We start from the raw sequence: 15,119 nt of genomic DNA, 5'->3' as shown, positions 1-15,119 counted from the left end.
GAGTACGGCGATACCAGATGTGTCACACTTTTTTGCTGCCAAGGTGGGCAAAGGGGCACATATTCCAAAGTGCACCTTTCGGATTTTGCAGGCCATTTTTTACACATTTTGATTGCAAAGTACTTCTCACACATATGGGCCCCTAAATTGCCAGGGCAGTATTACTACCCCACAAGTGACCCCATTTTGGAAAGAAGACACCCCAAGGTGTTCTGTGAGGGGCATGGTGAGTTCCTAGAATTTTTTATTTTTTGTCGCAAGTTAGTGGAATATGAGACTTTGTAAGAAAAAAAAAAAACCATCATCATTTTCCGCTAACTTGTGACAAAAAAAAAAAAATTCTAGGAACTCGCAGTGCCCCTCACGGAATACCTTAGGGTGTCTTCTTTCCAAAATGGGGTCACTTGTGGCGTAGTTATACTGCCCTGGCAATTTAGGGGCCCAAATGTGTGAGAAGTACCTTGCAATCAAAATGTGTAAAAAATGCCCTGCAAAATCCGAAAGGTGCACTTTGGAATATGTGCCCCTTTGCCCACCTTGGCAGCAAAAAAGTGTGACACATCTGGTATCGCCGTACTCAGGAGAAGTTGGGGAATGTGTTTCGGGGTGTCATTTTACATATACCCATGCTGGGTGAGAAAAATATCTTGGTCAAATGCCAACTTTGTATAAAAAAATGGGAAAAGTTGTTGTTTGCCAAGATATTTCTCTCACCCAGCATGGGTATATGTAAAATGACACCCCAAAACACATTCCCCAACTTCTCCTGAGTACGGCGATACCAGATGTGTGACACTTTTTTGATGCCAAGGTGGGCAAAGGGGCGCATATTCCAAAGTGCACCTTTCGGATTTCACCGGTCATTTTTTACAGATTTTGATTGCAAAGTACTTCTCACACATATGGGCCCCTAAATTGCCAGGGCAGTATAACTACGCCACAAGTGACCCCATTTTGGAAAGAAGACACCCCAAGGTATTCCGTGAGGGGCATGGCGAGTTCCTAGAATTTTTTATTTTTTGTCGCAAGTTAGTGGAATATGAGACTTTGTAAGGAAAAAAGAGAAAAAAAAAAAATCATCATTTTCCGCTAACTTGTGACAAAAAATAAAAAGTTCTATGAACTCACTATGCCCATCAGCGAATACCTTAGGGTGTCTACTTTCCGAAATGGGGTCATTTGTGGGGTAGTTATACTGTTTGGGCATTGTAGAACCTCAGGAAACATGACAGGTGCTCAGAAAATCAGAGCCGTTTCAAAAAGCGGAAATTCACATTTTTGTACCATAGTTTGTAAATGCTATAACTTTTACCCAAACCATTTTTTTTTTTTGCCCAAACATTTTTTTTTTATCAAAGACATGTAGAACTATAAATTTAGCGAAAAATTTATATATGGATGTCGTTTTTTTTGCAAAATTTCACAGCTGAAAGTGAAAAATGTCATTTTTTTGCAAAAAAATCGTTATATTTTGATTAATAACAAAAAAAGTAAAAATGTCAGCAGCAATAAAATACCACCAAATGAAAGCTCCATTAGTGAGAAGAAAAGGAGGTAAAATTCATTTGGGTGGTAAGTTGCATGACCGAGCGATAAACGGTGAAAGGAGTGTAGTGCCGAAGTGTAAAAAGTGCTCTGGTCATGAAGGGGGTTTCACCTAGCGGGGCTGAAGTGGTTAAAATGGTACATTTTCTCAGTTTAAACTTTTGTTCCGTGATTATGTTCTATTCTGAATAAAATATTAGAAGTTGGCACCTCCACATCATTGCATTCAGTTTTTATTCACAATTTGTATAGTGTCCCAACTTTTTTGGAATCCGGTTTGTATTATTATTATTATTAATATTATTATTATTATTATTATTATTATTATTATTATTATTAATAATAATTAATAATATGAAAAGAAGAGTGCAGTCTTATGTTATAAGGACAGGTCTCCTCCGTACTCTTACATAGATAGCGATGCATATGGGTGGTTCGGCCGACAAATCTTTCCTTCCCTGGGAGGGGGGAGCTGCAGCGCTGTGGTGGGTGTGAATGTGGTCTTAACCCTGGAGCTTCGGATGCGAAACAATACAATGTGGGGTGTTGTACTCTGATATTTTCCACTGTCATGAAGGAGACTCCTGTAGCACTTTAATAATGTACTGTCTATGAAACTCTGATGGCACTAGTCTTGAGACCTGCAAGTCTGATGTATGTTGTTACTCTTATTTTTCGTCTAGAAAATTAAAAAATAAAGTCTATTAAAAAAAAAAACATAGATGGAGCAGATTTACTAATCCTAAGGCCCCGTTTTCCGTGCGGGTGTGATGCGTGCGGTGAACGCATTGCTCCCGCACTGAATCCTGACCCATTCATTTCTATGGGGCTGTGCACATGAGCGGTGATTTTCACACATCACTTGTGCGTTGAGTGAAAATCGCAGCATGCTCTATATTGTGCGATTTTTCACGCGACGCAGGCCCCATAGAAGTGAATGGGGTGCGTGAAAATCGCATAGCATCCGCAAGCAAGTGCGGATGCTATGCGATTTTCACGCATGGTTGCAATCCTAGAATACTGTTTATGGGGGTATGAGTCAAAAGTGTAATCGCGTTCTGATGCGTGTAACACATAAATCTTCTGGCAGTAGGTATTGTGCAAAATGTAAGGACGGTTGAGATTTCGTATGGTTCGACTTGTCAATAGATGGCGATGGAGGCAAATTGAAGTCTCCACATAAAACTAGAGAGCCTTGTTTGATTGCTAGGGCGGTGGTTATTACCTCTTTGATAAATGTTGGTTTGTGGTTGGTGCGTACAAGGAAACTAAGGTATACACTACGTGCAGAATTATTAGGCAAATGAGTATTTTGACCACATCATCCTCTTTATGCATGTTGTCTTACTCCAAGCTGTATAGGCTCGAAAGCCTACTACCAATTAAGCATATTAGGTGATGTGCATCTCTGTAATGAGAAGGGGTGTGGTCTAATGACATCAACACCCTATATCAGGTGTGCATAATTATTAGGCAACTTCCTTTCCTTTGGCAAAATGGGTCAAAAGAAGGACTTGACAGGCTCAGAAAAGTCAAAAATAGTGAGATATCTTGCAGAGGGATGCAGCACTCTTAAAATTGCAAAGCTTCTGAAGCGTGATCATCGAACAATCAAGCGTTTCATTCAAAATAGTCAACAGGGTCGCAAGAAGCGTGTGGAAAAACCAAGGCGCAAAATAACTGCCCATGAACTGAGAAAAGTCAAGCGTGCAGCTGCCAAGATGCCACTTGCCACCAGTTTGGCCATATTTCAGAGCTGCAACATCACTGGAGTGCCCAAAAGCACAAGGTGTGCAATACTCAGAGACATGGCCAAGGTAAGAAAGGCTGAAAGACGACCACCACTGAACAAGACACACAAGCTGAAACGTCAAGACTGGGCCAAGAAATATCTCAAGACTGATTTTTCTAAGGTTTTATGGACTGATGAAATGAGAGTGAGTCTTGATGGGCCAGATGGCTGGATTGGTAAAGGGCAGAGAGCTCCAGTCCGACTCAGACGCCAGCAAGGTGGAGGTGGAGTACTGGTTTGGGCTGGTATCATCAAAGATGAGCTTGTGGGGCCTTTTTGGGTTGAGGATGGAGTCAAGCTCAACTCCCAGTCCTACTGCCAGTTTCTGGAAGACACCTTCTTCAAGCAGTGGTAGAGGAAGAAGTCTGCAAGGTAAGAAAAACATGATTTTCATGCAGGACAATGCTCCATCACACACGTCCAAGTACTCCACAACGTGGCTGGCAAGAAAGGGTATAAAAGAAGAAAATCTAATGACATGGCCTCCTTGTTCACCTGATCTGAACCCCATTGAGAACCTGTGGTCCATCATCAAATGTGAGATTTACAAGGAGGGAAAACAGTACACCTCTCTGAACAGTGTCTGGGAGGCTGTGGTTGCTGCTGCACGCAATGTTGATGGTGAACAGATCAAAACACTGACAGAATCCATGGATGGCAGGCTTTTGAGTGTCCTTGCAAAGAAAGGTGGCTATATTGGTCACTGATTTGTTTTTGTTTTGTTTTTGAATGTCAGAAATGTATATTTGTGAATGTTCAGATGTTATATTGGTTTCACTGGTAAAAATAAATAATTGAAATGGGTATATATTTGTTTTTTGTTAAGTTGCCTAATAATTATGTACAGTAATAGTCACCTGCACACACGGATATCCCCCTAAAATAGCTAAAACTAAAAACTACTTCCAAAAATATTCAGCTTTGATATTAATGAGTTTTTTGGGTTCATTGAGAACATGGTTGTTGTTCAATAATAAAATTAATCCTCAAAAATACAACTTGCCTAATAATTCTGCACTCCCTGTATATTGAATTGTTGATGTTACATACTAGTAGAATATATCTCCCGTTGTCAGTCTTGCTTTGAATCATTTTGAAAGAAGAAAAAAAAAAGGATATTTTTAACAGCAATAATTACCCCTCTTTTCTTCTTTACTGCAGGGGATGCAAATAAGCTGGTAAAAAAATTTAATGGTTAAGTCTATAAGTCAGACTCATTCAAGTGATTTCTTGAATGCAAATCACATCACTTTTAAAGGGGTTGTCCGGGTTCAGAGCTGACATACCCTTATTTTCACCCCGGCAGCCCCCCTGAGCCTAGCATCGGAGCATCTCATGCTCCGATGCGCTCCCGTGCCCTGCGCTAGATCGCGCAGGGCACAGGCTCTTGTGTTTTCAATAACACACTGCCGGGCGGTAACTTCCGCCCAGCGGTGTGTTCGGTGACGTCACCGGCTCTGAGGGGCGGGCTTTAGCTCTGCCCTAGCCGTTTTACTGGCTAGGGCAGAGCCAAATCCCGCCCATCAGTGCCGGTGACGTCACCGGGCTTCCTGTCAGCCCCATAGAGAGCCCCGGTACGTCACCGGAACTCAGAAAAATGCCTTTGCCCTGTGCAATTTAGCGCAGGGCAAAGGAGAGCATCGGAGCATGAACTGCTCCGATGCTCATGTCAGGGGGGCTGCCGGGGTGAAAATGGAGGTATGTCCAGGTTCAGCTCTGAACCTGGACAACCCTTTTAAGGGAATTAACTTCTTTCCATTATGGAGATCTTTTAAAAGGACTATTTAGGCAATTAGCATTAACTTGAAGAAATTTTGATAACCATCGCTGCCAGTGAAGGTAGTGCAAAGTAAATAATACAATATGCTACAGAGCAAGTGCGGGCACCACAACGTAAGGGTGACGCAGTCGCTCCGCAGCTGTAAATATAAGAATATCGCGCTCACTTGTCACTTAGGAATTACAGGGTAATGTTAAAGTAAAAGGGGGAAAAAAAAGGGAGTTAGATGAGGTTAAACAAAACAATTCAACTCTATCTATAACAGAGTAGATAAATCAGAGTCCGGTTCAAAGAGAACCAACTGGATACCAATTTATCCAAGTAACAATGGAGGTGGGATTTAGAAAATACATATAGATTATCCCCGATGAGACCTGCAACAAAGAGCGTAGGTAAATAACTCCGTCTAGTGACCCTTGAATAACAAAGGATATGTCCTTTAAGGCAAGTGGGAATAGTCCTTTCTTGTTCGATGGGGCTTTCAGGTCCATTCTCTAGCCAGGGTAGGAGGCCTCTTCTTTATCTACCGTAGCCAGAGACCATTTCTGGAGTAGTTTCATGGTATCTCTTAGGGAAGAGATTGAGTGAGTTATTCTGTTCTTGAAGATCAGGAGTTTTACTGGGTAACCCCATTTATATGGGATATTGTGATCCCTAAGGTTTTGGTAGCAGTGGAGAATTCCCTGCGTCTATTCAGCATTTGCTGCTGAGAGGTCGGAAAATATCAAGATGTTCTTGAAGCGTTCAGGGAGGTCTTATGTGGAGTTTGCTGCTTTGAGGATTAATTCTTTGAAATGGTAGAAGTGCAGCCTAGCAATGATATTTCTGGGGGCGGCACTGGGAGCGCTTCTGGGTTTAGGAATTCTGTGCGCTCTATCAATTAATAGATCTTTGTTCTGCATTTGGAATCAGTTTAAAAAAAATAATCTGTAAGGAAGTCCTTGATAGCTTCAGGTTCAATGGTTTCCGGGACTCCTCAGAATCTTAGATTATTGCGTGTTGAACGATCCTCAAGATCCGCTAGTTTGAGTTTCAATGCTGATATATCATCTTCAACATCGTTATGTGCGTCCACCAACTGGTTTGTGGGCGTTAGTGAATTCTTCCATTTTATCCTCGATATGAGATGTTCTTTCTCCAATTTGGGTAATATCTTTTTGCAAGGCAATAAATGCGGATGTTATATCTTTCTGTATGGAGTGTCTCAGGTCAGATAGCAAAGACCTAAAGTGGATTCTGTAACTGGTAAAGACTGGTTGTTATCATTGGTGGATGAGTGGGAGCAGATTGTTTGTGGATTTTTCTCCTGAGGTAGGATTCCCTCACTACAAGGCCTCTTGCACACGACCATATGTATTTTACGGTCCGCTAAAAACGGATCTGCAAAAAATACGGATGACATCCGTGTGAATTCCATATTTTGCAGAACGGAACATCTGGCCCCTAATAGAACAGTACTATCCTTGTCCGTAATGCGGACAATAATAGGACATGTTCTATTTTTTTGTGGACCCATTGAAATGAATGGTTCCGCATACGGTCTGCAAAAAAAAAACTGAACGGACACAGAAAGAAAATGTGTTCGTGTGCAACGGGCCTAAGAGGAAGTGGCATCCTGCAGCATATCTGATAGTGGCTGGAGCTTTTTAGATGGGGATGATGCTGCAGAGGTGGACTGACCTGTTAGAGGTGAGGCTTCTTCCCCCTGTATTTCTGAGGTGCGCTGGGAAAGGAGCAGTGTCGGGCTGTTTCTCCTGTGCCGCTTGGTGTAAGGAGCGGGCGCTATCTTGGACACCTCCGGCTGCCCTGCTGAATGCCTCGATCTTGCTTGGTGCTTTCTTCTTTCTCCTGGTGCGGCCCATATTTGCAGGCGGTGAGATGATGGTCTAGGAGGTTTCCCACAACCTTTGGTTGATGCTGAGTTTGCTGTGGGCAGCTGTGTTAATTTTGCAGGCTCTGGAGCTACCGCGTCCTGCATCCGCTCAGCTCCTCATTCGGCCACCGCGGTTTCTCTATTTGAATGGCGTGGACCCGCTCGTGGCTTAACTCCAGGGAATGGAGCTGAATCTGGAGCAGACACCCTCTGTGGGCTCCAGCAGTGGCTAAAGATTTATCACAGGGGCTCAGGCTGAATGATAAATGTGGTGCACAGATACACATTTGGTTTTTTTTCCCACCTATTGCTTGGCTTACTTTGTGTTAGAATTTTGGTGCATCTTAAGTCACACCCCTTTCCCACTAAGCCACACCCCTCACCAGGCAAGGCACAGTGGCTTCATACATATGCCTGAAAAATCCAGACAGCCACAATAGTAAATGTGGACCAAAGTATATTAAAAAAAATGTGAAAGTTTCCATTAATTTTGACCAGGGGTGCACAACCTGCGGACCAGGCGCCACATACGGCCCTTGATACCATTCTGTGTGGCCCCCGACCATCTGGTAACAAACATGTCTGAGCCCTGGAAGTGTAACTAGACATTAACCGCTTGCCGCCACGCTAACGCCGAAAGGCGTCATCGCCGCGGCTCTCCCAGGTCACACTAACGCCAATAGGCGTCATCTCGCGTGAGCCGAGATTTCCTGTGAACGCGCGCGCGCGCTCACAGGAACGGAAGGTAAGCGAGTGGATCTCCAGCCTGCCAGCAGCGATCGCTCGCTGGCAGGCTGGAGATGTGATTTTTTTTAACCCCTAACAGGTATATTAGATGCTGTTTTGATAACAGCGTCTAATATACCTGCTACCTGGTCCTCTGGTGGTCCCTTTTGTTAGGATCGACCACCAGAGGACTCAGGCAGCTCACTAAAGTAGCACCAAACACCACTACACTACACTACACCCCCCCTGTCACTTATTAACCCTTTATAAACCACTGATCAGCCCATATAGACTCCCTGATCACCCCCCTGTAAGGCTCCATTCAGAGGTCCGTATGATTTTTACGGATCCACGGATACATGGATCGGATCCGCAAAACGCATACGGACGTCTGAATGGAGCCTTACAGGGGGGTGATCAATGACAAGGGGGTGATCACGCATATAGACTTCCTGATCACTTCCATGTCATTGATCACCCCCCCTGTCATTGATCACCCCCCTGTAAGGCTCCATTCAGACGTCCGTATGATTTTTACGGATCCACTGATACATGGATCGGATCCACGGATACATGGATCGGATCCGCAAAACACATGCGGACGTCTGAATGGAGCCTTACAGGAGGGTGATCAATGACAGAGGGGTGATCATGTGACAAAAAATAAAAAATTCCAGGAACTCGCCATGCCCCTCACGGAATACCTTGGGGTGTCTTCTTTCCAAAATGGGGTCACTTGTGTGGTAGTTATACTGCCCTGGCAATTTAGGGGCCCTAATGTGTGGTTAGTAGTTTGAAATCAAAATCTGTAAAAAATGGCCGGTGAAATCCTAAAGGTGCTCTTTGGAATGTGGGCCCCTTTGCCCACCTTGGCTGCAAAAAAGTGTCACACATCTGGTATCGCCGTACTCAGGAGAAGTTGGGCAATGTGTTTTGGGGTGTCATTTTACATATACCCATGCTGGGTGAGAGAAATATCTTGGTCAAATGCCAACTGTGTATAAAAAAAATGGGAAAAGTTGTCTTTTGCCAAGATATTTCTCTCACCCAGCATGGGTATATGTAAAATGACACCCCAAAACACATTCCCCAACTTCACCTGAGTACGGCGATACCAGATGTGTGTCACTTTTTTGCCGCCTAGGTGGGCAAAGAGGCACACATTCCAAAGAGGACTTTTCGGATTTCACAGGCCATTTTTTACACATTTTGATTTCAAACTACTAACCACACATTAGGGCCCCTAGAATGCCAGGGCAGTATAACTACCCCACAAGTGACCCCATTTTGGAAAGAAGACACCCCAAGGTATTTCGTGATGGGCATAGTGAGTTCATGGAAGTTTTTATTTTTTGTCACAAGTTAGTGGAATATGAGACTTTGTAAGGAAAAAAAAAAAATAATAATAATAAATCATTTTCCGCTAACTTTTGACAAAAAATAAAAAGTTCTATGAACTCACTATGCCCATCAGCGAATACCTTAGGGTGTCTACTTTCCGAAATGGGGTCATTTGTGGGGTTTTTCTACTGTTTGGGCATTGTAGAACCTCAGGAAACATGACAGGTGCTCAGAAAGTCAGAGCTGCTTCAAAAAGCGGAAATTCACATTTTTGTACCATAGTTTGTAAACGCTATAAACCATTTTTTTTTTACCCAAACATTTTTCTTTAATCAAAGACATGTAGAACAATAAATTTAGCGCAAAATTTATATATGGATGTCGTTTTTTTTGCAAAATTTTACAACTGAAAGTGAAATGTCATTTTTTTGCAAAAAAATCATTAAATTTCGATTAATAACAAAAAAAGTAAAAATGTCAGCAGCAATGAAATACCACCAAATGAAAGCTCTATTAGTGAGAAGAAAAAGAGGTAAAATTAATTTGGGTGGTAAGTTGCATGACCGAGCAATAAACCGCTAAAGTTGTGGAGTGCCGATTTGTAAAAAAGGGCCTGGTCACTAGGGGGGTATAAGCCTGTGGTCCTTAAGTGGTTAATGGTATATACTGTATGTACAATATGCCAGAAATACAATATTTCAGTTGCTAATGCCCCTTTAAATTTTATTTCCGGCCCTAGTCATTGGTTTAGTCTGGTAATGTGGCCCCCCAACCAGAAAACGTTGTGCACCCCTGATTTAGACTAAACTGGCCCTTCAGGCAGGTAACCGGTTATAAACATTGAGTGCACTTTGGGTTAGGCTACTTTCACACTAGCGTTCGGGCGGATCCGTTCTGAACGGATCCGCTCATAATAATGCAGACGGAGGCTCCGTTCAGAACGGATCCGTCTGCATTATTTTTAGCATAGAACAGCTAAGTGTGAAAATAGCCTCGTACGGATCCGTCCAGACTTTCAATGTAAAGTCAATGGGGGACGGATCCGCTTGAAGATTGAGCCACATTGTGGCATCTTCAAACGGATCCGTCCCCATTGACTTACATTGAAAGTCTGGACGGATCCGCACGGATCCGCACGCCTCCGAACGGCCAGGCGGACACCCGAACGCTGCAAGCAGCGTTCAGCTGTCCGCCTGTCCGTGCGGAGGCGAGCGGAGCGGAGGCTGAACGCCGCCAGACTGATGCAGTCTGAGCGGATCCGCCTCCATTCAGACTGCATCAGGGCTGGACGGCTGCGTTCGGGTCCGCTCGTGAGCTCCTTCAAACGGAGCTCACGAGCGGACCAGCGAACGCTAGTGTGAAAGCAGCATTCTATTGTGGAATTCCTGCAATAACTTGGAGGGGGGATTTATCATAAGGCTAATACTTTCAGTTTTGCTTGATTTGGTGTTTTGTCCCAAATTTATTGTCGCATGCTTATTAAAAAAAAAATAATAATAATTTCCAAGATTTTTTTATTTTTTACTGATGACCTATTCTCTGGATAGGTCATCAGTATCTGATCCGTGGGTGTCTGACACCTGGGACTCCTGGCAATCAGCTGTTTGAGAAGGCAGTGGCGCTCTTGTGACATTACATTGAACATTGACATTGTATAGTGGCCATGCTTTGTATCGCCCTCCGCCTCACTTGAATAGGGCTGAGCTGCTCCTAGGTCACCCGACACATGAACGTGTCATCACCGGCCTAGGAAAAGGAGCACCGCTGCCTTCTCAAACAGCTGATCGGCTGAGGTCTGGGGTGTTAGATCCCCACAGATCAGTAGGAAAGTCTCGGAAACCCCTTTTAAATTCAGCACATCTATAAACCTAGCACTGTTGTCTTGAGTGAGTTTGTGACCTACTTTGCAAATTTGGAAGCCAGAATTCTGGGGGTGCAAGGCTTTTAATAAATTCCCTCTATGGTGTCTTTTGCGCAGGTGAAGTCAGCCTGGGCCGGGTATTACGACTACAACACCTATGACCAGAACGGCATCATTGGGACTCACCCGCTGGCGCGGAATATGTACTTGGCATGCGGGTTCAGTGGCCATGGCTTGCAGCAGGCTCCGGCTGTGGGGCGCGCGGTGGCAGAGTTACTGAATTATGGGCAGTTTACATCCTTGGATCTCAACTCTTTTGGTTTCCAGCGTTTTATATTCCAACAACCTGTCCTAGAGAGGAACATTGTGTGAGGTGAGTGGGGGGCAATGATCCTTTCTGAACCCCAAGAATCGGTTCCAAGTACTCCATCACAGACATAGCGAGGTTACTGATGATGATCACAGGATACTCGTCATATCATGTTCTCCCACAAGTAGGAGGAAATAGGAGGAACCTATTTCTCTGTTCATAATTGGCTTGCTGTCCTGGTTTTTGAATAGACTGGTAGCAGAAGAGTAAAGACTAAGGCCTATTGCACACGACCGTATGGCTTTTTCAGTGTTTTGCGATCCGTTTTTCATGGATCAGTTTTTTGTTTCCGTTTCTGTTCCGTTTTTCCGTTCCGTTTTTCCGTATGGCATATACAGTATACAGTAATTACATAGATAAAATTGGGCTGGGCATAACATTTTCAATAGATGGTTCAGGAAAAAACGGAACGGAAACGGAAGACATACGGATGCATTTCCGTATGTGTTCCGTTTTTTTTGCGGATCCATTGACTTGAATGGAGCCACGGACTGTGATTTGCGGGCAATAATAGGACATGTTCTATGTTAAAACGGAAAGGGAAAACGGAAATACGGAAACAGAATGCATACGGAGTACATTCCGTTTTTTTTGCGGAACCATTGAAATGAATGGTTCCGTATACGGAACGCAAAAAAAACGGCCAGTAAACGGGAAAAAAAAAACGGCCGTGTGCAATAGGCCAAAGGTGGTCATACACTTGAGATAGAAGTTGGTTCATGGATGAACAGCAGTTGAACAATCATCTGGAGAACGTTGATTTGTAGACACGACCATACACGGTCCATATTGGTCGTTACAGCCAAACACATTCAGTGAAACTGGGTGATGGGTGAAAGATCTTTCTGGGAACGTTCTTTCACAAACAGATCTTTCGTTCAATTTCTTTTCAAACGATAATGATGATTATTTATCAGTCGGCTAAAACTATCGTTCGTTGTTACATTTTAACCAATGAATTATCGTTTTGGTTGAAATCATCTGTTTTGGTCAACTTTAGACTGTGTATGGCCATATTTTTGTGGGTCAACCCCTTTTTAAGGCTCATTCAGACAAGTGATGTTCAAGTGTAGAACGGACTGAACAAAGACACATTATAGTCAATGAGCCAATTCACTTGACCAGTTTTCCGCACGGACCATCTGTCAGTGCAGAGAAAATCATAGTCTGCATTACTTTGGTCCAATTCTCACTCTAGGCTCCTTCTTTTCATCCATTTTAAGCAGATGGAACATGTGCATGTTTTACAGCACCTATCTGACTGGGCCTTGAGGCAGATATAATTCCTATCCTTAAGGGCTCATGCACACAGCCGTTGCCCAGTCTTGCCCTTATTGAGGCTCACCGTATCATGGATGTGGACCCATTCACTTGAATGGGTCCGCAATCTGGAAGGTGTGGGACGGAGGCACGGAACCCGGCCGCATATGCTGTATTTTATATATTTATTTTTTGCGGTGCGGACTGATCACAGACCCATTCAAGTTGAATGAGTCTGGATCCGTCATCGGAATCCGCACAAATGTTGCCCGTGGACTGATACCAAAAATTGTGCCTGAGCCCTTATTGGAACTAGACCAGCCTCCCACAGTGGGGAGGGAAACAGATTTGTTGAAAGTTGGGTGACAACCCCTATGGGAACTGTAATGACAGCTCATAGTGGATGGGGGGAGGCATTGCTTTTTAACCTGCTGCAATGTTCATAGAATTGTGTAAAACTTCTTTTTTTCCAGAGAGGAGACAGAAGAATGTAGATGCTGCCTTTGTGTCAGACCCAGACACTACTGGAAATTGACCCTGGGGTCAGAATCGCCATGAAATGAGACAAAGATGGAGGTGGAACAAGGTCGCCTTCAAAGATTACACAGTCCTCACAAAAGACTTGTGAATGTGTTTTTTAATTTAAACAATTTTATGCTGCAACCTGTAATTCAAGGGGAACTACAAAAAAAACGATATACCTCCCCCCTCAGATGTTATTAACTATAATGTAATGCCAATGTTCTATAAGGTAACAAAGATTGAAATGGTTTCTGGTAAATACAGAGAACTTTGTAATGCCTCTTTCTCCCTCTAGCAGCTCATTTCCATCTCCCAGCATGTAGTCTGATCCTTTAGGCTACATGCACACTGTCCGTTTTTAACGGATGTTTTTTTCACTGATCCCTTTCTGAGAAACGGACATTAAAAACTGACCCATTCAATTGTATGGGGGCTGTCGGTCAGTGAAAAACAGACACAATAGAACATGTTCTATTTTTTGACATCTGTTATTTACTGGCTGTCAAAAAAACTGCCGTGTGAATAACCCCGTAGACTACCATTGGTCTTAAAACTGACGTGTGATGGCCGCTAAAAAAAAAATGTTTTTCACTGTCATGTGCCTGTAGCCTAGTCTTCTCAAGACTTCCAAACAATTAAACTCCCTTTTTCATGGCTGTTTTTAACTGATTGCTTTCCGAAAAATGTTCATTAAAAACAGTCCCCTTCAATTGCATCGGGCTGTGAAAATAGACAAGTGAATACACCGATAGACTGTCATTGGTCTGAAGCCAGCTGTCACATGTAGCCTTAGCAAAGAATGTTAGGAGGAAGAGGGGAGAAAGAGGCAAATTATATTATCCTTTGGATAGGTGATAAAAGGGTGTTTATGGAAAAAACCTTTAAGGTCACCTATAAGAACTTCTCTTATTGTGTCTGTCTGCTTCTATGCTCTGACGTCTGTGTTGTCACGTGGATTCTGGGCCTTATAGACACCAATCAGAACTCTTTTTACATTTCCTACCTGTGAAGAGAGTTGTATTTCGATTTGTTGTAATGGTAACACCGGCACGCCAGAGCACAGGGGCACAAAGTGTTGTAAGGAACCTCTTCAATGTGAAGACAGGAATAAGAACTATAGGTAACATGTTTTATATATGTGAAAATAAATAAAGGGTGCTATAACATAATTATTTTTTTGGTAGTTCCCCTTTAAGAAGATGCAATATTTTTTATGATCATAAAATATTTTACTGGATCCTCTGTGTGCTCTGTTTATTACAGGATACATCACACAGGCCAGGGATCAGGGCCCCGCTCACAGCCCTAGAAAGCATTGTTATTAAGAATCCCATAAGTAATCATAAGGGCCAAAGTGTCAGAATTTTGGGATTATTGGACCTTTTACTATACAATACACAGTAGTGAGCTAGGGGTAACAGACTATCGCCACGCAGCAGCCAATAGGATCACATGTATAGGTGAAGCCTGACCAAATATTTTTGGGCCAGATAAGATGCGGGTGTGTGGTGGGAAAATGCGTGACTTTTCCGCGTGAGTGCAAAACATTTTAATGCGTTTTGCACATGCGTGAGAAAAGTAGTCATGTTTGGTACCCGAACCTCTTCACAGAAGTTCGGGTTTGGTGTTGTGTAGATTTTATTATTTTCCCTTATAACATGGTTATAAGGGAAAATAATAGCATTCTTAATACAGAATGCTTAGTAAAATAGTGATGGAGGGGTTAAAATTTTTTTTTAAAAAAACTCACCTTAATCCACTTGTTCTCCCAGCCCGGCTTCTCTTCTGTCTTCTTCTTTCATGATCTGTGAGGAAAAAAACCTGTGGTGACGTCACGGCACTCATCATATGGTCAATCACCATGGATGGACCATGTGATGAGCGCAGTGATGTCACCACAGGTCCTTTTCCTCACAGATCATGAAAGAAGAAGAGAAGCCGAGCTGCGTGAACAAGTGGAGGAGGGGAGTTTAATATTTTTTTAACCCCTCCAACGCTATTGTACTAAGCATTCTGTATTAAGAATGCTATTATTTTCCCTTTATAACT

At 43.1% G+C, this 15,119-nt stretch overlaps 1 protein-coding gene across 1 annotated transcript in view; it reads left to right on the top strand.

The window, feature by feature from the left end:
• FOXRED1 (FAD dependent oxidoreductase domain containing 1) overlaps positions 1 to 14,307 on the top strand; it is a 46,512-nt gene extending 32,205 nt beyond the window's left edge. The window contains exons 11-12 of the mRNA XM_044281793.1: positions 11,036 to 11,291; positions 13,022 to 14,307. Of these exons, the coding sequence (XP_044137728.1) occupies positions 11,036 to 11,290 (255 nt within the window). The 3' untranslated portion in view covers position 11,291; positions 13,022 to 14,307. The remainder of the gene's footprint in view (positions 1 to 11,035; positions 11,292 to 13,021) is intronic.
• The last annotated feature ends 812 nt before the right edge of the window (positions 14,308 to 15,119 follow it).

Source organism: Bufo gargarizans, chromosome 2 (assembly GCF_014858855.1).
Source record: "Bufo gargarizans isolate SCDJY-AF-19 chromosome 2, ASM1485885v1, whole genome shotgun sequence".
Taxonomy (NCBI): domain Eukaryota; kingdom Metazoa; phylum Chordata; class Amphibia; order Anura; family Bufonidae; genus Bufo; species Bufo gargarizans.
This window is presented reverse-complemented; position numbering and strand designations above follow the sequence as displayed.